We start from the raw sequence: 22,955 nt of genomic DNA, 5'->3' as shown, positions 1-22,955 counted from the left end.
TGTGTGACACCCGTGGACCCTTGTCTGTGTGTGTGACACCCGTGGACCCTTGTCTGTGTGTGACGCCCGTGGACCCTTGTCTGTGTGTGTGACACCCGTGGACCCTTGTCTGTGTGTGACGCCCGTGGACCCTTGTCTGTGTGTGTGTGACACCCGTGGACCCTTGTCTGTGTGTGTGACGCCCGTGGACCCTTGTCTGTGTGTGTGTGACGCCCGTGGACCCTTGTCTGTGTGTGACACCCGTGGACCCTTGTCTGTGTGTGACACCCGTGGACCCTTGTCTGTGTGTGACACCCGTGGACCCTTGTCTGTCTGTGTGACACCCGTGGACCCTTGTCTGTGTGTGACACCCGTGGACCCTTGTCTGTGTGTGTGACACCCGTGGACCCTTGTCTGTGTGTGACCCCCGTGGACCCTTGTCTGTGTGTGACACCCGTGGACCCTTGTCTGTGTGTGTGACACCCGTGGACCCTTGTCTGTGTGTGTGACACCCGTGGACCCTTGTCTGTGTGTGACACCCGTGGACCCTTGTCTGTGTGTGTGACACCCGTGGACCCTTGTCTGTGTGTGTGACACGCGTGGACCCTTGTCTGTGTGTGACGCCCGTGGACCCTTGTCTGTGTGTGTGACACCCGTGGACCCTTGTCTGTGTGTGACCCCCGTGGACCCTTGTCTGTGTGTGACACCCGTGGACCCTTGTCTGTGTGTGTGACACCCGTGGACCCTTGTCTGTGTGTGACACCCGTGGACCCTTGTCTGTGTGTGTGTGACACCCGTGGACCCTTGTCTGTGTGTGTGACGCCCGTGGACCCTTGTCTGTGTGTGTGTGACGCCCGTGGACCCTTGTCTGTGTGTGACACCCGTGGACCCTTGTTTGTGTGTGTGACACCCGTGGACCCTTGTCTGTGTGTGTGACACCCGTGGACCCTTGTCTGTGTGTGTGACACCCGTGGACCCTTGTCTGTGTGTGTGACACCCGTGGACCCTTGTCTGTGTGACACCCGTGGACCCTTGTCTGTGTGTGTGACACCCGTGGACCCTTGTCTGTGTGTGACACCCGTGGACCCTTGTCTGTCTGTGTGACACCCGTGGACCCTTGTCTGTGTGTGTGACACCCGTGGACCCTTGTCTGTGTGTGTGACCCCCGTGGACCCTTGTCTGTCTGTGTGTGACACCCGTGGACCCTTGTCTGTGTGTGTGATGCCCGTGGACCCTTGTCTGTGTGTGACACCCGTGGACCCTTGTCTGTGTGTGTGACACCCGTGGACCCTTGTCTGTGTGTGTGACCCCCGTGGACCCTTGTCTGTCTGTGTGACGCCCGTGGACCCTTGTCTGTGTGTGACACCCGTGGACCCTTGTCTGTGTGTGTGATGCCCGTGGACCCTTGTCTGTGTGTGTGACACCCGTGGACCCTTGTCTGTGTGTGACACCCGTGAACCCTTGTCTGTGTGTGACACCCGTGGACCCTTGTCTGTGTGTGACACCCGTGGACCCTTGTCTGTGTGTGACACCCGTGGACCCTTGTCTGTCTGTGTGACACCCGTGGACCCTTGTCTGTGTGTGTGACACCCGTGGACCCTTGTCTGTGTGTGTGACCCCCGTGGACCCTTGTCTGTGTGTGTGACACCCGTGGACCCTTGTCTGTGTGTGTGACCCCCGTGGACCCTTGTCTGTCTGTGTGTGACACCCGTGGACCCTTGTCTGTGTGTGTGATGCCCGTGGACCCTTGTCTGTGTGTGTGACACCCGTGGACCCTTGTCTGTGTGTGTGATGCCCGTGGACCCTTGTCTGTCTGTGTGACGCCCGTGGACCCTTGTCTGTGTGTGACACCCGTGGACCCTTGTCTGTGTGTGTGACACCCGTGGACCCTTGTCTGTGTGTGTGACACCCGTGGACCCTTGTCTGTGTGTGTGACACCCGTGGACCCTTGTCTGTGTGTGTGATGCCCGTGGACCCTTGTCTGTCTGTGTGACGCCCGTGGACCCTTGTCTGTGTGTGACACCCGTGGACCCTTGTCTGTGTGTGTGATGCCCGTGGACCCTTGTCTGTGTGTGTGACACCCGTGGACCCTTGTCTGTGTGTGACACCCGTGAACCCTTGTCTGTGTGTGACACCCGTGGACCCTTGTCTGTGTGTGACACCCGTGGACCCTTGTCTGTGTGTGACACCCGTGGACCCTTGTCTGTCTGTGTGACACCCGTGGACCCTTGTCTGTGTGTGTGACACCCGTGGACCCTTGTCTGTGTGTGTGACCCCCGTGAACCCTTGTCTGTGTGTGACCCCCGTGAACCCTTGTCTGTGTGTGACACCCGTGGACCCTTGTCTGTCTGTGTGACACCCGTGGACCCTTGTCTGTGTGTGTGACACCCGTGGACCCTTGTCTGTGTGTGACACCCGTGGACCCTTGTCTGTGTGTGTGACACCCGTGGACCCTTGTCTGTGTGTGACGCCCGTGGACCCTTGTCTGTGTGTGTGATGCCCGTGGACCCTTGTCTGTGTGTGTGATGCCCGTGGCCCCTTAAACACTAAGACCTCCTGGGGAGTATAGGTAAATGCTGTGGGCAGGAAACTGGAGGAAAGTTCCAGAGTCATTTCATGTGGAGGGGTGTCTTGAAATTGAAGGAGTGTTGGGAGAGGGTGGGCTAGGGAGTCCCTGGACAGGGACGGTGGCTGGAGCTGAGCAGGAGGGCGGGAATGGGTGGCGGCTCAGCAGTGGGCGCAGAGGGCACAGCCCTCCCGCCGTCCTGGCTGTGTGGGCCGCCCTGGAGTCCAGGTACAAGAGGCATCGGGCAGTGTGGGGACAGGCCGCGGCCGTGCCGGGCCGGCCCTGACACCGCTGCGCCCCACAGATCTACGAGGGTGCCTACCACGTGCTGCACAAGGAGCTTCCCGAAGTCACCGACTCCGTCTTCCAGGAGATCAACACGTGGGTCTCGCAGAGGACAGCCCAGGCAGGGGCAGGGTCCCTACCCTGAGGGCCGCACGCCGCGCATGGCCCTCACGCCCGGCACACGGGAGACGAGGGCAGAGCTGGCTTCTCAGACGTGGCTCGCAGAAAACCCCAAAGCCAAACCAAAACAATTGGAGAAATCCTTAGCACAATTTACTTAAAAAGAAAAAGACGTCCTGGTCTGCCGCCGGACCTGCTTAAGGACGGGGGCCTCGTGCGTAGGAAAGGCCAGGCCGGTGAGATGGCTGAGTTCCCCCCCACCCCCCGCAGGGAGATGCCCCAACCGAGAAGCACAGCCTCCACCCACCTCCCCCAGCGCCGGGCGCGGGGTCACCGCAATAACCCAGCCCCCTCACCACCCTCTCCCTGGCCATTCTGGGCCTGAGCTGAGTGGCTGGTGGCAGGTCCCTGCGGCGCCAGCTGCCCCCCCCCCCCGGCACGTGCCCCGCACGCCCCTGGGACCCCGGGACCTCGTAGGTCCCGGCCGATGGGGAAGTGGGCATCCGGGCCCTGCCCAGCTGAGCCTGGCTCTCGTCTACCTTTCCTCCTGCCAGGAGGCATGGCCGCCCGCGGGGCACTGTGCACATCCCCCAGCCCCTTCCCCCCAACTTGCCTGAATGTGGAGGAGAGCCATGCGGAAGAGGAATTTCTAATAGAAAGCATATTCTAAAGCAGAGACGTATGGGTGGGGAGGTGGACTGCACAGAAGCTAGGCCAGCCTTTCCCCTCCCGGGTGGGGCAGTACCTCCCCCTCCCCGTGGGCGCCTAGGAGGCCATGGAACACGCGGTGTCCACCTGGGCCTGCAGTGGCCTGGGGCCCTCTGGTGGCAAGAGACCACCGTGCAGCCCCGGAGGACATAATGCAAGTGCCTGGCGACCCCGGGAGCCAGGGACGCCCCAGCGGGCCCCAGACCACAGCAGGACGGCTGCCCTCTCAGGTGCCCCGGCCCACCTGCCCTTGGCCTTGGCGCCAGCAATAAAGGGGGAGCGTGCACCACCCTGCCCCCGCAGCGGCTCTTCCATCTTTCAGTCAGGACTTGCGTTACCTCAAGCGTCTCATTGGTGAGCTGTGGGGCTGCAGGGCAGGACAGGAGGCCTGCTCAGCCCCAGGGCAGAGCCGGTGCCCAAGCCCCACACAAGGTGCGCTTCAGGGCCCATGGTCCTGCCCGCCACGGGCCCCTGCGTGGAGGCTGCTCCCTCCCTGAGTCAGGTCTGAGCTCCCAGAGCGTGGACCCTTGGCCCCGGCAACCCTGGCTGCACCGATGCTGAAGATCCTCTGGGGGGGCAGGTCGTGTCCACCGCCCAGGGCCTACGCACCCTCCAGGCAGAGGCCAGAGCTGACCCCGCCAGGCCCCTCTGCCCCGTGAAACCAGGCAGCCACGAGGCGTCGCTCCAAGCAGAAATCTCTCTCGGCCCCAAGTGCTCGGTGCCGGGGCCTGGAGCTGCGACTCCGCTTGGCGCCCGAGTCTTCCTGTCTCCCACCGTCCCCACACCCAGTGACGGCACCTGCTTGGCCCAGGGTGTCACTCAGATGCATGGTATTTTTTACATGAAAGCTCTTGTAGAGAAGCATTCAAACTCAGACATATTGATGTCTGGTTAAAGGATTCATACTGGTAAAGGGGGTGGAGTGATCCGGACTGGGACTGTTAGGTGGAGGGTGGAGGGTGGGGGTGTACTGCATTGGTGGATTAATCTGGAGATTCTGGGACCCGCCAGGTGCGCGCTGCTGCCTGCCCACTGCCCACTGCAGGGCGCCCTCTCTGGCATGCCAAAGCTGGCAGCTCTGGGCTGACCGGAGGAGTGGGTTTGGCAGGAATAACACAGCTCTGCCTGAGGGAGGAGGCTGGAGGGCAGGACCCAGGGCCCGGCTCCTGAAGAGCATTCTGGGAGACACCGGCCGGGAGGGGTGTGGCAGCCCCCGCCCCACCTCAACCCACAAGTGCTCTGGGAAGCACCCGGAGCACTGCGGCTGGAGCACCTCCGCGGCCTCCCTCCTGTCTGCCCCACACTGTCCTCTCCTCAGATTGTCACACACCGCTGCCTAGCGGGTCACATGACTCCTACTTGTCACTGTCACTGCGGCCTGACACGTGTCCACGTGTGTCTGCTTAGAAATATTAAAGGAACCAATGTGCGCTTCTGCGAACCCTAGTAAACCGGGTGTTTTCCGACAGTGTCCGGTGCGTGTGTGCCTGCCGGTCGGTCACAGCGGCCTGGTCTGTGTGACAGGCGTTTTGCAGAGAGGTTGCCATGCTGTGGCCAAGCAGCAGACGCCGCCTCAAGGCCAGTTCCAGACAATCCCACAAACCCACCCCGTCCCCACCTCGGCCCTCCTGCTGCACTGGCTCGGTGTGGCGCCAGACCCCCCTCCCCTCCCACTCCGGAGGCCCAGCGGCTCCACCCGGACAGTGTGGCCGTCAGGTCCTCCAAACTGAGGTACAGCCACTATCTCCGGCTCCACGGGGTCTGGAGCCACACACCCGATGAGGGACAAGCAATGGTGGCCAGGCGGCAGTGCCCAGTGGGAGGCACCTGTGGACTCTTCTCCCTGGGCTTTGACTTTGGGTTTTAATAGGAGAGGGGTAAGGGAGGGGCGGGGTTCCAAGGGTTAAACAGCCCAGGGGCCAGGCAGGAGGCCTGGAGGTCATTGTCTCGGGATTGCTTAGGTGGATCCTTCCATAGTACCAATCCCTGTGGCCTGCAGATGGTTGTCCTGTATGGGTGAGCCGTGGGGAGTCTGCTCCGTCTTTGCTGTTGTAGAGATGTCATCCACCATCTTCCCCACAGTCCAGGGTAGCTGCTGGAGAGCAGCTCGGGGCAGAGCACACAGGCTGGACAGTGTCCCACGTACAGGGCAGCACGTGAGGGCTGGGTGCCCTTAGCATCCAGGTGGATCCTGTCTGCAGCTCATTTGTGGCCAGAGTAAGGAGAAGGAACGCCCCACCAAAGCAGCTTCCAACACCTGCCGTGGGGAGGTGAGGGCCATCACAGACGTGCACTGTGGAGTCAGGGGAGGTGAGGGCCATCACAGACGTGAACTGTGGAGTCGGGGCCAGGGGAGGTGAGGGCCATCACAGACGTGCACTGTGGGGGGCCAGGGGAGGTGAGGGCCATCACAGACGTGAACTGTGGGGGGCCAGGGGAGGTGAGGGCCATCACAGACGTGAACTGTGGGGGGCCAGGGAGAGAGAAGACAGTGGCACATCCGCACAACCTCCACGGCCAAGGAAGCCTCCAGGGAGGGATCTGTGCATGGCCGCACTGGACCAGGCCCAGGGTTTCCCTCTCTTCCCCGCTGAGCCCTCAGCGGGCCCCTGCCCTTCCCTGGTACTGTAGCCTTGCCCTGAGAGAAGTAACTCCGCCAGGGCCGAGGGTGCAGTGACTGAATCCCTGCAAGAAGCTGGGCCAGGGCCTAGGCAGCGCCGCTCACAGTCAGCAGCCACTGTGGCCTGAGGTGGCTTCCGAGAGCCCAGCTCTCCCCTCAGCCCTACCTCATCGTAACAAAGCAGCAGGAAAATACCAACAAGGGCGCAGCAAATCCCAGACCCTGCACATAAATCCCAGCGAGAGATCACAAAATTCATAAACAAGGCAACATGTCTTCCTCAAAAACCAATAATGCCAGAATAAAGAAGTGACAACAGAGAGGAAGAAAGTCCAAGTAATGAGTTCAGCCAAACAATGATAACATGAACAAAGTAAACAAGTAGATGTGAACAAATGAGAATACAGCCAGCTGAATGAACCAAAAAAGACAATACAAAGTGTAGGAGAGGAATTCCAGAAAGACGGAAACACTGAAAAAATAAATCAGAATTCTGGAAACGAAGAGCTCAATTGTCCAAATGGTAAAATAATTAAATCTAAAAGTAATAAAGGACGTTGAAAACGGTCTGCCAAAGCTCCATGACAACGCATGGAAATTAGATAAAGCAGGGCATACCAAGATGACTTACAAGTTCTGGAAAATCTAGAAGAAATGAATAAAAATTTAAGTACAGTTGATCCACCAAAATTGAACCATGAGACTATATAAGCCACTTAAACAGCTATAACAAGTAATGAAATAGAAACAGTACTAAAGAGTCTTATAATAAAGAACCCAGGGCCAGACTCACAGCTCAGTTCTACCAGACCTTCAAAAAAGAACAAACACCAATACTCCTCAAACTCATGAAACAGAAATGGAAGGCTACCACACTCATACTATGAGGCAAGAATTAGGCTCATTCCAGGACTGGGAAGGTGGCTCAGTGGTAGAGTGCTTGTCTCACATGCATGAAGTCCTGGGTTCGATTCCTCAGTACCACATACACAGAAAAAGCCAGAAGTGGCACTGTGGCAAGTGGTAGAGCACTAGTCTTAAGCACAGAGAGGCTTAGGGACAGTGCTCAGGCCCTGAGTTCAAGTCCCAGGACAACCAAAAAAAAAATTATGCTCATTCCAAAGCCAGATGGAGATATAACAACAAAAAAAGATAATTTGAGAACATTGATGGGTAAAACAAATCATGAGAAGGGGTGTCCAGTCTCTCCACTCTTACTTAGTATGGTGCTAGAAATCCTAACCAGAGAAATGAGGCAGGAAATAAAAGGGATACAGATAGGAAAAAAGAAGAAATCAAAGTATCAGTATTTGCTAATGACATGATCCTGTACTGTACATGATCCTACAGAACCCATCATAAAACCTTCTAGAACTGATAAACACATTTGGAAAGACAGCAGGATATAAAACCAATACTCAAAATTCAATGCCCTTTCTACATACTAACAACAGGCTGGGAAAGAAATCAGGAATAGTTACAGTCACAAGTAGTTCCTAAAACCATCTCATACCTAAGCATTAACCAACATAAGAGACCTCTACATTGAAAACTATGAAACCTTGAAGGATAAAAAAACAGGTAAAAAAAACACCAGAACATGGAAAGACCTCCCACACTTGGGGATTGGCAAAAATCCATATCATTATGGCCATACTGTCGAAAGCAGTCTAGATGCAGTGCAAACTTACCAAAACTCCATTGTCACTACTCACAGAATTAGAGAAATCAATCCAAAAATTCATGTGCCGGCATAATGCTGAGCAGCAAAAGTGATGCTTTCTGCCGTTCATTACACGGGAGTAAGGCGGCGTGGGCGGGGCGCTGCCCAGCAGTCCCTTCAGTGGACCCCTCACCGTCCCTCTGGGGACCCTCAGCAGCTGCAGAGATTCACAGCACAGCTGAAGACAAGCTCCAGTTGTGTGGGCCCAGAAGCCCCAGCTAAGCAAGACCAGCCTCCCCCAACTCTCCATGACCCAACTGCAATTCTCACCCGGCCAGAGGGGGCGCACTGCCTCCGTGGCCCAACAGAGTGCTGTGATTGGTGCAAACACAGCCCTAATTTACATGAAGGGCTGCTGTGATTGGTGGAATGCCCCAGCCACGCCCCTCTCTGGCTGTAGAAGCTGGCTGGTCTCTTCTGCAGTGTATCTTTACTGGACCCAGCCTGGGAAAGTGGCAGCAACCCCAAAACTGATGAGGAAGCCGGGCACCGGTGGCTACTCAGGAGGCTGAGACCTGAGGGTCGCGGTTCAAAGCCGGCACAGGCAGGAGAGACCGCGACACTAATAAACCACTAGGGAACTGGAGGTGGCGCTGTGGCTCAAGCGGCAGAGCGCTCGCCTTGAGCTGAAGAGCGCAGGCCCAGGGCTCAAGCCCACGACGGACAACAAAAAAAGAACCACAGAAATGTAGAGCCAGGTCAGCTGAGGCTGAAGGCAAGGTCAGTGCGGCCTTGGTGGGGGAGCTGCACCGCTGGCCATGCAGCGTGCCGAGGCTCTGCCAGAGCAGTCCCGTGCCAGGGAAGCTGGTGGCTAAAGCCCAGGGCCCTGGGCCGCTACTGAGAGGGCATGGCCACGGGCCTGGCTGTGACCAGGGCCCTGGGCCGCTACTGAGAGGCCATGGCCACGGGCCTGGCTGTGACCAGGGCAGCCCTGGCTCCGGAGGCTCCAGCCCCGGGGAGGATTGCCTCGAGTCCAGTCCCAGCCAGCTGAGGGGACAGGGCCGTTTATTTGCCTACCACAGCAGCGTACCCACGGTCCCCATTCTTAAGAGGAGGTGCTGTGTGCTGCAGTGGGGAAGCTGCCCACGCCCCAGCCCGCGGCCCGGCTTCGGGGCGCGGTGCTGACACGCCTTGGCTGGAGGCCTGCTCGCCACAGCAGCAAGCCAGGAAGCGTCGATCCGTTTTCCCGACTTCCTCCGTGGTCTGGAGTGGAGATGGAAGCTACAAGAAGGCAGGTCAGTGTCCTAGCGGGCTGTTCCACAGAGGTCTGAACAGAGGCCCGAATGTCTTTTCCTGACCTTGGCACACCAGGGTGGGTGTGGCCGGAGGCCTCTAGTCTGGCCTTTCTGGCCACCAAAGCAAGGTTTATTGTTTTTTTGTTGGTTGCCGGGCTTGAACTCAGCCTGGGCGCTGTCCCTCAGCTCTTCAGCTCAAGGCTAGCGCTCTACTACTTGAGCCACAGCGCTGTGGTTTTCTGAGCGGTTTATTGGAGATAAGTCTCACAGACTCTCCTGCCCAGGCTGGCTTTGAACCTCGATCCTCTCAGCCTCCTGAGTCGCTAGGATTACAGGCGTGAACCACTGGCGCCCGGCTTAAAGTGAGACTTTGAAAATGCAAGCCTGCTGACTCCTCCCACCGGGCAGCCTGCACCTGGCATCAATATGGTCCTTATACCTTCAACTGCCAGTGCACTGGTGGGTAAATGGAGGCAGAGCAGAGCCCAGTAGGGAGAGGCACGGCAGACCAGGGTGACACTGGCCTCTTCCCGCAGATGAGCCCAGCCCTGAGGCCCCCGGGGAGCCGTCTCTCTGGCTCCAGACAGGCAAATGCCCTCTGCCAGCTCCTGGTGCAGCCCCTCCCTCCCCATCTTTACCTCCCCCAGTGCGACTGAAAGAAACAAAAAATGAAAATGTTCTAGACAGGGAAGATAAGATCCGAAACGTTCTAGGAAAGGGCAGGGGTGGGGTCAGGGCCGCTGGGTGGACGCCCGAGCCACCGCTCCCCAAAGCCTGCCCCACCTGGCTGCGCTGGACAGACAGCCTCACGGTGAATTCAAGCTTTATTACCACAGACACCCCTGGCCCTCCCACCCCGCTTGCCAGGGTGGGCAGGGGCAGGCACCACAGGCCCGAGCGCCCACCCCAGCCCTGGGCCCCACGGCTCCCCCCCCCCAAACCCTCCCCATCACCCAGGGCCGTGGAGAGGGGAATCCCAGACCCCTGCACAGCAACAGGGCCCTCAGGTACGCAAGGAGACGCCCACGCACACACACACCTGTCCCCAAAGACCCTCAGGTGTTCAAGGAGACCGCTCCTGCACCCCCCCCACACACACACACACACGCCGCCCCTGGACGGGGCTCTGGGCTCCACGAGGCTCAGCAGTCCAGGCCGATGGACACCAGCAGGTCCTCGAGCGCCCGCAGCCGCTGCTGGGCCTCCTCGATGGCGCTGTAGGTCTGCACCGTGCTGGCCACGTGGAAGCGGATGTCATCCACCAGGGGGATGGAGTCGGTCTCCTGCCGGGCCGCCACGGCGGCCGCCTCCTCCCTCACCGCCTCCTCGAAGTCCTCCCGCTCCACCAGCTGCGGACAGGGACGGTCGCTCAGCCCGGCCGCACCCCGCCCTGGCCCCCGGCCGCACCCCGCCCTGGCCCCCGGCCCCCCGCCCCCCGGCCCCCCCCCACCTTCTCGATGACTTTGGCCATGTACTCAGTGCACTGGTCCTCGAGCCGCGCCAGGCGGAAGAGCTTGGCCACGCGCCACACGCTCACCACATTGTCCTCGTCCAGGGTCTGGGCCAGGCTGCGGCCACACAGCCGCTTCAGGCCTGGCAGCAGGTACATGTCAGCCACTCTCAACACGTCGTAGGCTGCCTCAGGCAGCAGCTGTGATAAAAGGAGGAGCAGAGTTGCGCCCCACAGCAGCGCGGGTTCCCTGGCCCAAGGGCTGGTGCTGGGCTCGTTTGGGAGGAGGGTGGATGTGCTGGTGGGAGCAGCAGCAGCCCCCTGAGCTCCTGCAGCCTGGCCCTGGTCCCCACCAGGGGCCAGCAGGAGAAAACATCCCTGCCCGTCACAGCCGGGGCTCCGCCTCGTGTGGCTGTGGGGCCCAGGGCAAATCCCTTCACCTCTCCAGCCTCTGTCACATGAGACCAAGGAGGCCGCCAGGCGCGTCCCACCGTCTCCAGTGGGCAGCAAAGAAACTTGCCCCGAGTCACACAGCCTGAGAGGCCAGCTCCAGGTCAAGCCTGGTTTGGTGTCCCATCCACTCCCCACAGACCTGGGCAAGCAGGCCTGAATTCTGCACGTGCAGAGGACAAGGTCCTGCGCAGGCGGGAGGCCGAGGTGGCCCCTCCTGTACACTGAACTCTCCTGGCCCAGGCCCATCCCCGCGGCCCCAGCTGCTCCATCATGGAGCCTGGAGCCTGAGACCCCAGCCTTCCGAGAAGCCTGGCGGCCCTGCCGGGCAGGTCAGCACAGCCACCCACAGGACACACGCCTCAGACCAAAAGACAAGCTCCTGCATCCATGGGTCAGCTGACAGGGCCCACGCCTGCCACGGAACCCCACACTGCCACGTGACAGGGGCCACACCCGCGCCTGCCACGGAACCCCACACTGCCACGTGACATGGGGCCACACCCGCGCCTGCCACGGAACCCCACACTGCCACGTGACATGGGGCCACACCCGCGCCTGCCACGGAACCCCACACTGCCACGTGACAGGGGCCACACCCACGCCTGCCACGGAACCCCACACTGCCACGTGACATGGGGCCACACCCACGCCTACCACGGAACCCCACACTGCCACGTGACGGGACGCGCTCACGCCTGCCACGGAACCCCACACTGCCACGTGACGGGCCACACCCACGCCTGCCACGGAACCCCACACTGCCACGTGACATGGGGCCACACCCACGCCTACCACGGAACCCCACACTGCCACGTGACATGGGGCCACACCCACGCCTGCCACGGAACCCCACACTGCCACGTGACGGGCCACACCCACGCCTGCCACGGAACCCCACACTGCCACGTGACAGGGGCCACACCCACGCCTGCCACGGAACCCCACACTGCCACGTGACAGGGGCCACGCCCACGCCTGCCACGGAACCCCACACTGCCACGTGACATGGGGCCACACCCGCGCCTACCACGGAACCCCACACTGCCACGTGACATGGGGCCACACCCACGCCTGCCACGGAACCCCACACTGCCACGTGACGGGCCACACCCACGCCTGCCACGGAACCCCACACTGCCACGTGACAGGGGCCACACCCACGCCTGCCACGGAACCCCACACTGCCACGTGACAGGGGCCACGCCCACGCCTGCCACGGAACCCCACACTGCCACGTGACAGGGGCCACACCCACGCCTGCCACGGAACCCCACACTGCCACGTGACAGGCCACACCCACGCCTGCCACGGAACCCCACACTGCCACGTGACAGGGGCCACACCCACGCCTGCCACAGAACCCCACACTGCCACGTGACAGGGGCCACGCCCACGCCTGCCACGGAACCCCACACTGCCACGTGACGGGCCACACCCACGCCTGCCACGGAACCCCACACTGCCACGTGACATGGGGCCACACCCACGCCTGCCCTGGAACCCCACACTGTCTGCAGTCAGTGCAAGAGAAGGCGCCCGCCCCTCTCCCTCCCACACGGAAGGGGCAGCCTGACATGTCCAAGTGTCACCACCTCAGGACAGGAAGCCTGCCCCCTTCTGCCCCCCCAAAAACCATCCACTGCGATCCTGCAGCCCCCTTCTGTGGGGAGAGTGTGGCTTGGGGGGAGAGCGTGGCTGGGCCCCACTTGGACGGACCTCAGTGTGGTCACTGTACACGTAGAACAGCACGTGGGTGAAGACCTCGGGTGAGATGCCCTGCAGGGTGACGGTTGTGGGCGCCCCGGGGGCCCCTGGCTCCTTGCTCTCGCAGAAGTGGTCCTCCAGCAGGGCCCGGAAGTAGTCGCTGCGGCCACAGAAGAAAGCCTGGGGGCGGTGGGTGCCGGAGAGCCGGGGCTGGGGTCTCCCCGGGGTCCCTGGACCCGGGCCGTGGTTCTCTGCCCACAGGCCCGGGGGGGGGGGGGGGGGGAGAGGGCTCAGGGCGGTGGTGGGGGCATGCGGGGGGGGGGGAGGGCTCAGGGCGGTGGGGGGGCATGCGGGGGGGGAGGGAGGGCTCAGGGTGGTGGTGGGGGCATGCGGGGGGCTGAGGGGGGGAGGGCTCAGGGTGGTGGTGGGGCATGCGGGGGGGGGGAGGGCTCAGGGCGGTGGTGGGGGCATGCGGGGGGCTGAGGGGGGGAGGGCTCAGGGCGGTGGTGGGGGGGCATGTGGGGGGCTGGGGGGGGAGGGCTCAGGGTGGTGGTGGGGGCATGCGGGGGGGGAGGGAGGGCTCAGGGTGGTGGTGGGGCATGCGGGGGGGGGGGAGGGAGGGCTCAGGGTGGTGGTGGGGGCATGCGGGGGGGGGGGAGGGAGGGCTCAGGGCGGTGGTGGGGCATGCGGGGGGGGGAGGGCTCAGGGCGGTGGTGGGGCATGTGGGGGGGGGGGAGGGCTCAGGGTGGTGGTGGGGGCATGCGGGGGGGGGAGGGAGGGCTCAGGGCGATGGTGGGGCATGTGGGGGGGAGGCTCAGGGCGGTGGTGGGGGCATGCGGGGGGGGGGAGGGAGGGCTCAGGGCGGTGGTGGGGGCATGCGGAGGGGGGAGGGAGGGCTCAGGGCGGTGGTGGGGGCATGCGGGGGGGGGGAGGGAGGGCTCAGGGCGGTGGTGGGGGCATGCGGAGGGGGGAGGGAGGGCTCAGGGCGGTGGTGGGGGCATGCGGGGGGGGGGGAGGGCTCAGGGTGGTGGTGGGGCATGCGGGGGGGGGGGGGGGGGGAGGGCTCAGGGCGGTGGCGGGTATCGGAGGGGGGACAGGCACACCTTGTGGCAGAGAAAGCTGCAGTCCTCCACGCGGAAGCAGATGTCAGGACAGCTGTTGAAGTTGTCCGGGCACGGAAAGGGCAGCTCACCCAGGTCGCCCTGCTACAAGATGGCAGCCGCCTCAGCCCGAGCAGCGAGAAGGGAGACCAGAACCCAGCCACCGCAGCCGGCTCCGTGCGGCCTGCCCTGCCCCACCCTGCTCCTACCCCTCACCCCTGCTCCTGCCCCACCCTGCTCCTACCCCTCCCTGCTCCTACCCCCACCCTGCTCCTACCCCACCCTGCTCCTGCCCCACCCTGCTCCTACCCCTCACCCTGCTCCTGCCCCCACCCTGCTCCTACCCCACCCTGCTCCTACCCCACCCTGCTCCTACCCCTCCCTGCTCCTACCCCACCCTGCTCCTGCCCCACCCTGCTCCTACCCCCACCCTGCTCCTACCCCTCACCCCTGCTCCTACCCCCACCCTGCTCCTACCCCCACCCTGCTCCTACCCCCACCCTGCTCCTACCCCTCCCTGCTCCTACCCCCACCCTGCTCCTACCCCTCACCCTGCTCCTACCCCCACCCTGCTCCTACCCCACCCTGCTCCTACCCCACCCTGCTCCTACCCCACCCTGCTCCTATCCCTCCCTGCTCCTACCCCCACCCTGCTCCTACCCCCACCCTGCTCCTACCCCCACCCTGCTCCTACCCCCACCCTGCTCCTACCCCTCCCTGCTCCTGCCTCACCCTGCTCCTACCCTCACCCTGCTCCTACCCCACCCTGCTCCTACCCCTCACCCCTGCTCCTACCCCACCCTGCTCCTACCCCTCACCCTGCTCCTACCCCACCCTGCTCCTACCCCACCCTGCTCCTACCCCTCACCCTGCTCCTACCCCCACCCTGCTCCTACCCCACCCTGCTCCTACCCCTCACCCTGCTCCTACCCCACCCTGCTCCTACCCCACCCTGCTCCTGCCCCCACCCTGCTCCTACCCCACCCTGCTCCTACCCCCACCCTGCTCCTGCCCCTCACCCTGCTCCTGCCCCTCACCCTGCTCCTGCCCCCACCCTGCTCCTGCCCCACCCTGCTCCTGCCCCACCCTGCTCCTACCCCCACCCTGCTCCTACCCCTCACCCCTGCTCCTACCCCCACCCTGCTCCTGCCTCACCCTGCTCCTACCCCACCCTGCTCCTGCCTCACCCTGCTCCTACCCCACCCTGCTCCTGCCCCTCACCCTGCTCCTACCCCCACCCTGCTCCTACCCCCACCCTGCTCCTGCCTCACCCTGCTCCTGCCCCACCCTGCTCCTGCCCCACCCTGCTCCTACCCCTCACCCTGCTCCTACCCCACCCTGCTCCTGCCCCCACCCTGCTCCTACCCCACCCTGCTCCTGCCCCACCCTGCTCCTGCCCCACCCTGCTCCTGCCCCACCCTGCTCCTACCCCACCCTGCTCCTGCCCCCACCCTGCTCCTACCCCCACCCTGCTCCTGCCTCACCCTGCTCCTGCCCCACCCTGCTCCTACCCCACCCTGCTCCTGCCCCCACCCTGCTCCTACCCCACCCTGCTCCTACCCCACCCTGCTCCTGCCCCACCCTGCTCCTACCCCCACCCTGCTCCTACCCCCACCCTGCTCCTACCCCTCACCCTGCTCCTACCCCCACCCTGCTCCTACCCCTCACCCTGCTCCTACCCCCACCCTGCTCCTACCCCACCCTGCTCCTACCCCTCCCTGCTCCTACCCCCACCCTGCTCCTACCCCTCACCCTGCTCCTGCCCCCACCCTGCTCCTGCCCCCACCCTGCTCCTACCCCACCCTGCTCCTACCCCTCCCTGCTCCTACCCCCACCCTGCTCCTACCCCTCACCCTGCTCCTACCCCCACCCTGCTCCTGCCCCACCCTGCTCCTGCCCCACCCTGCTCCTGCCCCCACCCTGCTCCTACCCCACCCTGCTCCTACCCCTCCCTGCTCCTACCCCCACCCTGCTCCTACCCCTCACCCTGCTCCTACCCCACCCTGCTCCTGCCCCACCCTGCTCCTACCCCCACCCTGCTCCTGCCCCACCCTGCTCCTACCCCCACCCTGCTCCTGCCCCCACCCTGCTCCTACCCCACCCTGCTCCTACCCCTCACCCTGCTCCTACCCCTCACCCCTGCTCCTACCCCCACCCTGCTCCTGCCCCACCCTGCTCCTGCCCCCACCCTGCTCCTACCCCTCCCTGCTCCTGCCCCACCCTGCTCCTGCCCCACCCTGCTCCTACCCCACCCTGCTCCTGCCCCACCCTGCTCCTGCCCCCACCCTGCTCCTACCCCTCACCCTGCTCCTACCCCACCCTGCTCCTGCCCCACCCTGCTCCTACCCCTCACCCTGCTCCTACCCCCACCCTGCTCCTACCCCCACCCTGCTCCTACCCTTCACCCTGCTCCTGCCCCACCCTGCTCCTGCCCCACCCTGCTCCTGCCCCACCCTGCTCCTGCCCCACCCTGCTCCTGCCCCACCCTGCTCCTACCCCCACCCTGCTCCTACCCCTCACCCTGCTCCTACCCCCACCCTGCTCCTACCCCCACCCTGCTCCTACCCCTCACCCTGCTCCTGCCCCACCCTGCTCCTGCCCCACCCTGCTCCTACCCTACCCTGCTCCTACCCCACCCTGCTCCTGCCCCACCCTGCTCCTACCCCCACCCTGCTCCTACCCCTCACCCTGCTCCTACCCCCACCCTGCTCCTACCCCTCACCCTGCTCCTACCCCCACCCTGCTCCTACCCCACCCTGCTCCTACCCCTCCCTGCTCCTACCCCCACCCTGCTCCTACCCCTCACCCTGCTCCTACCCCCACCCTGCTCCTGCCCCCACCCTGCTCCTGCCCCCACCCTGCTCCTGCCCCACCCTGCTCCTACCCCCACCCTGCTCCTGCCCCCACCCTGCTCCTACCCCACCCTGCTCCTACCCCTCACCCTGCTCCTACCCCTCACCCCTGCTCCTACCCCCACCCTGCTCCTGCCCCACCCTGCTCCTGCCCCCACCCTGCTCCTACCCCCACCCTGCTCCTGCCCCACCCTGCTCCTGCCCCACCCTGCTCCTACCCCACCCTGCTCCTACCCCACCCTGCTCCTGCCCCACCCTGCTCCTACCCCCACCCTGCTCCTACCCCTCACCCTGCTCCTACCCCCACCCTGCTCCTACCCCTCACCCTGCTCCTACCCCCACCCTGCTCCTACCCCACCCTGCTCCTACCCCTCCCTGCTCCTACCCCCACCCTGCTCCTACCCCTCACCCTGCTCCTACCCCCACCCTGCTCCTGCCCCCACCCTGCTCCTACCCCTCCCTGCTCCTACCCCCACCCTGCTCCTACCCCTCACCCTGCTCCTACCCCCACCCTGCTCCTGCCCCACCCTGCTCCTGCCCCACCCTGCTCCTACCCCCACCCTGCTCCTGCCCCCACCCTGCTCCTACCCCACCCTGCTCCTACCCCCACCCTGCTCCTACCCCCACCCTGCTCCTACCCCCACCCTGCTCCTACCCCTCACCCTGCTCCTACCCCACCCTGCTCCTGCCCCACCCTGCTCCTACCCCCACCCTGCTCCTGCCCCACCCTGCTCCTACCCCCACCCTGCTCCTGCCCCCACCCTGCTCCTACCCCACCCTGCTCCTACCCCTCACCCCTGCTCCTACCCCACCCTGCCTGCTCCTGCCCCACCCTGCTCCTACCCCACCCTGCTCCTACCCCCACCCTGCTCCTGCTCCTGCCCCCACCCTGCTCCTACCCCTCACCCTGCTCCTGCCCCCACTCTGCTCCTACCCCTCACCCTGCTCCTGCCCCTCACCCCTGCTCCTGCCCCTCACCCCTGCTCCTGCCCCCATGGGGCCTACCCCCCCACACCCGCCTGTGCTTACTCGCAGCTCCGGAGGCAGAGCACAGTGGGCCAGCAACGCCATGTCCTCTCGGAGCCGGGGGTGGGTGGGAGGGGGCTCAATGGTCAGCACTTTGACACACGTGCCCGGCTTAGAAGCCACTAGGAAGGGAGAGCAGCTTCAGGGGGCCAGGCTGGTCCTGCCTGCTGCCACCCGGGGCATCGGCTGGGGCCTGGACGCACCGAACTCAGACACCTTCTCACACTTGGCCTCCAGATCGTCCAGCAGGTCCCACAGCTGGCACTGCTTAGCCAGGCGCTCACAGTCACCAACGTGCTCCACACCCACATCCAGGCGGCCTGGGCAGGGGGTGGGGGAATCAGGTGTGGGCGGTTCAGATGGGGAGGGGGAGGGTCAGGCCCTGGGGGGGTCAGGTGGGGGGCACAGCGGTCTCCCTGGGTGAGGCCCTCCCGCTCAGCCCACCTGCCAGGACAAGGATCACTCAGGGCCTGCCCTCGCCTGGGTTTCCCCTCCAGGGCCCACGGGTCTGCTCAGGCTGCATGTGGCTCAAGCCCCCAGGCCTCAGGGACAGCCGGGAGGCGGGTCCACCCCCCTCCTCCCTGCCCTCCCTATGCCCTCCCCCTGCCCTCCTCCCTTCCCCCGCCCCCCCCCCCTGCACCCAGGGGCTCCCGGGCGGGCAGCCGGGGTCACCTGTGTACAGGTACTGCAGTAGGGCCCCAAAGGCCACGGGGTTGATCTGCGGAGACACGGGCAGGGGTCAGGGTGGCGGCCGGGCGGCGAGCCCCGCGCCGGGCCCCGGGCCGCACCAGGGGGTGCCGGAGGACCACCGCGCTCTTGCTCTTCCACTTGGTGTCCAGCATGTTGGCGAAGTAGGCGCTGCGCGCGCCCAGGATGCAGCGGTGCGCCCGGAACGGCTTTCCGTGCACGACAAACACCACGTCGCTGTGGATGCCCTGCTCCAGGAGCCTGTGGGGCGTGAACGGGCATGGAGGGGTCACGGTGGGCCCGCTGGGTGCGGGGAGGGGCGCGGACCAGAGCAGGGCGCGCGGGGCGCGGACCAGAGCAGGGCGCGCGGGGCGCGGGGCGCGGACCAGAGCAGGGCGCGCGGGGCGCGGGGCGCGGACCAGAGCAGGGGGCGCGGGGTGCGCGGGCCCCGCCCTCCCGGCGAGCCCCGCCCACCCGCGGCCCAGACTCCTCCTCCGCCAAGCCCCACCCACCACCGGCCCCCGCCCCGCCCAACGCCAGGCCCCACCCACCACTGCCCCCCTGCCCGCCGCCAGGCCCCACCCACCGCCGGCCCCGCCCCGCCCGCCGCCAGGCCCCACCCACCGCCGGCCCCGCCCCGCCCGCCGCCAGGCCCCACCCACCGCCGGCCCCGCCCCGCCCGCCGCCAGGCCCCACCCACCGCCGGCCCCGCCCCGCCCGCCGCGGCTCACCGCTGCAGGAAGTCGTCGTAGTAGTCCCGCCTCCGGCAGGCGGCCGTGACGTGCTTGTAGTCGCGCAGCGCGCGGCGGATGGAGTCGCTCAGCGCGCCGTAGAGGCAGCGCTCGCCGTCGAACGTGTTGGCCTCGCAGCGGGCCCCTGGGGCGGCAGGGCTCAGCCGTCAGCGGGCGGCGCGCCCTCCTCCCGCGCCCCGCGGGCCTCCTCCGCCGGCGGCCTCCCGCGCCCCGGGCCTCCGCCCTCCGCCCTCCTCCGCCGGCGGCCTCCCGCGCCCCGGGCCTCCGCCCTCCGCCCTCCGCCCTCCTCCGCCGGCGGCCTCCCGCGCCCCGGGCCTCCGCCCTCCGCCCTCCTCCTCCGCAGGCGGCCTCCCGCGCCCCGGGCCTCCGCCCTCCGCCCTCCTCCGCCGGCGGCCTCCCGCGCCCCGGGCCTCCGCCCTCCGCCCTCCGCCCTCCTCCGCCGGCGGCCTCCCGCGCCCCGGGCCTCCGCCCTCCGCCCTCCCGGCGCGGCCCGCGCCGGCCGCCGTGCTCACCGCTGGCCAGCAGGTAGCGCACCAGCTCCTCGTGCCCGCACAGGCAGGCGTAGTACCTGCGGGCGGCGGGCGGGCGCTGTCAGCGGAGGCCGCCCCGCGCCCGCGCCCGCCCGCGCCCCGCACTCACAGCGGGGTGCTGTCCCACTTGTCGCGGACGTTCACCTCCGCGTCCCGCTGCTCCAGCAGGTACCTGGGCCGAGGAGGAGCGCGGGTCAGCGCGCGGGCCCTCCTCCGGGCGCCCTGCCGAGGCCCCGGGCCCGGCCCCCGCCCGCGCCCCGCGCGTCCTCACCGCACGCGGCCCACGTCCCCCTTCCTGCAGCTGGCGAACAGGTCGCTGGTGTCCATGACGGGAGGCTCGGCCGGCGGAACGACCTCGGGAGGCGCCGGCGGATGTAAACACGCCCCGCCCCGCCCCGCCCTTCCCGGCCTACCCGGGCAGGTTGGCTCCGCAGCGGCGCCTGGCGCCCGGAGGACCGGTGCCGAGCGTAGAACGGGCCGCCCGGAAGGCCGCCCCGGGCCCCGCCCACCGCCCTGAGGGCCGCCCCAGACCCCGCCCACCGCCCTGAGGGCCGCCCCGGGCCCCGCCCACCGCCCTGAGGACCGCCCCGGGCCCCGCCCACCGCCCTGAGGGCCGCCCCGGACCCCGCCCACCGCCCTGAGGGCCGCCCCGGGCCCCGCCCACCGCCCTGAGGACCGCCCCGGACCCCGCCCATCACCCTGAGGACCGCCCCTCGCCCCGGAGGACTGCTCCGGCCCCGCCTATTGCCCTGGAGGACCGCCCCGGACCCGCCCACAGCCCTGAGGACGCCCCCAGGCCCCGCCCACCGCCCTGAGGACCGCCCCATACCCCGTCCATCACCCTGAGGACCGCCCTCTGGCCCGCCCATCACCCTGGAGGGCCGCCCTGGGCCACGCCCACAGCCCTGAAGACTGTCCCAGGCCCCGCCCGTCACCCCGGAGGACCGCCCCTGCCCCGCCCATCGCCCTGAGGACCCCCAGGCCCCGCCCATCGCCCCGCCCCCGGGACGCAGGAAGGAGGCGTCAAGCAGAGGCCCACGCGGTCTCGGGCGGCTTTAATGGAGTCCGAGCGGGCGGCGCCCCGGCGGGCGCGGCTCCGGGGCCGGGGCCGGGCGCGGCGTCACAGGTGGGTGTCCTCCTCGAACGCGTCCGAGTCCTCGGGGTCGCGCTTGGCGCCCATGAGCGCACTCCAGCCCCCGGGGCCGCCGTTGAGGCTGGGCTGCTTCTCCTGCGCCTCCGTCTGGCCGTCGCTGGCCACGTCCAGCGTGGGGTTGTCGTGGCAGCCGTTCTCCACGAAGCGGAGCTCCTCGCCGTGGGCCTGCGGGGACCCAGAGGCCGCTGGGGCCGAGCGCGAGCCAGGCCGGCCGGCCCCGCGCCCCGCGCCCCGCACCCCGGCTGCGGCGGGCCGGTGCGAGCACTTCACCCCGGGGACCCGCCCGCCCCGCACCCCGCACCCCGCACCCCGGCTGCGGCGGGCCGGTGCGAGCACTTCGCCCGGGGACCCGCCCGCACCCCGCACCCCGCACCCCGCACCCCGGCTGCGGCGGGCCGGTGCGAGCACTTCACCCCGGGACCCGCCCGCCCCGCACCCCGCACCCCGCACCCCGGCTGCGGCGGGCCGGTGCGAGCACTTCACCCCGGGACCCGCCCGGCCCGGCCCGCCGCGCTCACCACGCGCTCAAGCTTGGGCAGCCGGCGCTGCCAGCAGTTGTAGAGCAGGCCCAGCACGATGATGAGGAAGCAGACGACGCCGATGACCACCAGCACCACGAACAGCGTCCCGTAGTCGCTGCGCACCTGGGTGGCCCGCGCCTGGCAGCTGCTGGTGGTGGAGTAGTTCTGGATTCCGATCTGGGGTCAAGGGGCAAGTTCCTGAGGGGGGGGATTGGGGGGGACGGCGGGGGGGGGGGGGGGGGGGAGGGAGAGGACGGGACGCGCCTTGCCCCGGGCTCGGGAGGAACTAGGACTAGAGCACCAAGTAGGCCCTGGGGCCTGGACCCAGGCTCAGGGAAAACCCCACCCCACCCCCTGCCGGGGCTGGCACCCCAGCCCTCCCTGCTGCTGACCCCACACCCCTGCCGGGTGCTCACTCCACTCACATGGACCCCAAGCTGCTGGCCACAGCCCCACTGGGCGGGACCCCTGTTAAGTAGAGACAGAGCCCCCCCCCCCCCCAGCCCGCACCTTCAGGGTGGGGGGCACAGTGCTTGTGTTTGGCTGCTGAGACCCGGGAACACTGTGGACACAGCAGCGGGCATCGCCAGCCTCCCTCTCCCAGCACAGGGGCCTGAGGCAGGCCCGCACCAGCAGAAGGAAGGGAGGGCAAGGAGGGCCTGCGGGACTGGGCAGGCTCTGACGCGCAGGCCAGGGCGCACTGCACCCCTTCCCGAGATCCTGACGCGCAGGCCAGGGCGCACTGCACCCCTTCCCGAGATCCGGCTTTGGCCCCTGCAGTTTTGTTGAACCGCTTGTATATTCCCAGCAAGTCTCTCCAGGTTTTATCTGTTTTGGTGCCAGGCCTAGGGCTTGAACTCAGGGCCTGGGCACCGTCCCTAAGCTTTTCTGTTCAAGGCTACTGCTCTACCACTTGAGCCACAGCACCTCTTCTGACTTTTGGTGATTAATTGGACATAAGAGTCTCATGGCCTTTCTTGCCCAGGTTGGCTTCAAACCTTCATCCTCAGATCTCAGCCTCCTGAGTAGCAAGAGACACTGCTGCCCGGCTCTCATTTTTTAAGTTAGCAGACGTCATGTTTTTGCTAGTCACCGACCAACACGCCAACTCTACCCACTTCCATACTCTACCAAAGACCCAGCATGCTTTTGAGCCAAGTGAGTGTGAACTGAGAACCTGTAAGGGCAAAACGCCCAGATGCGAGGAGCGGAAGTGGACCAGCGTGCACAAGGCGGTCAGCCAGCCCAAGTGTCCACACTCTGCCCCGCACACCCGTGTTCCCAAGATGAAGACCCTCAGCCCTCAGCAGCCCCAGGCAATGCAAAGGTGCTTGCCCCCCCTCCCCCCTGCAGGCTCTATTGGAGTGTGCTCACCCCCCTCCCCCCTGCAGGCTCTATGGGAGCACGCTCCCCCCCCCCCCCCGCCCAGCCCCGCCCCCAAAGGAGCCTGTTGGAGACTGAGGGCTGCACGGAGTGGTCTGTGCATGTGGT

The 22,955-nt window shown here is 66.1% G+C and overlaps 2 protein-coding genes across 5 annotated transcripts in view; one reads left to right on the top strand and one right to left on the bottom strand.

Annotated features, from left to right (window-relative positions):
• The window catches only part of Mgll (monoglyceride lipase), a 90,415-nt gene extending 85,316 nt beyond the window's left edge, over positions 1-5,099 (top strand). For all 3 annotated transcript variants that reach the window (XM_042673249.1, XM_042673252.1, XM_042673251.1), the window contains exon 8: positions 2,850-5,099. In XM_042673249.1, the coding sequence (XP_042529183.1) occupies positions 2,850-2,975 (126 nt within the window). In that variant the 3' untranslated portion in view covers positions 2,976-5,099. The remainder of the gene's footprint in view (positions 1-2,849) is intronic.
• A 5,084-nt stretch (positions 5,100-10,183) lies between these two features.
• On the bottom strand, positions 10,184-20,181 carry Abtb1 (ankyrin repeat and BTB domain containing 1). 2 transcript variants are annotated; one of them, XM_042673260.1, is made up of 12 exons: positions 20,062-20,181; positions 19,900-19,962; positions 19,773-19,828; positions 19,240-19,384; positions 18,610-18,769; positions 18,494-18,539; positions 18,025-18,141; positions 17,825-17,943; positions 13,947-14,048; positions 12,856-13,023; positions 10,687-10,887; positions 10,184-10,585 (listed from the first exon to the last, which is right to left on the bottom strand). In XM_042673260.1, exons 1-12 carry the CDS (start codon positions 20,115-20,117, stop codon positions 10,379-10,381), a joined length of 1,440 nt encoding a protein of 479 aa, XP_042529194.1. In that variant the 5' UTR covers positions 20,118-20,181; the 3' UTR covers positions 10,184-10,378. The 2 variants fall into 2 exon arrangements, with proteins under 2 accessions (XP_042529194.1, XP_042529195.1); XM_042673261.1 differs by having other exon boundaries at positions 13,947-14,045.
• Positions 20,182-22,955: the final 2,774 nt, after the last annotated feature.

This window comes from Dipodomys spectabilis, unplaced genomic scaffold (genome assembly GCF_019054845.1).
Source record: "Dipodomys spectabilis isolate Male_0828 unplaced genomic scaffold, ASM1905484v1 ptg000784l, whole genome shotgun sequence".
Classification (NCBI taxonomy): Eukaryota; Metazoa; Chordata; class Mammalia; order Rodentia; family Heteromyidae; genus Dipodomys; species Dipodomys spectabilis.
This window is presented reverse-complemented; position numbering and strand designations above follow the sequence as displayed.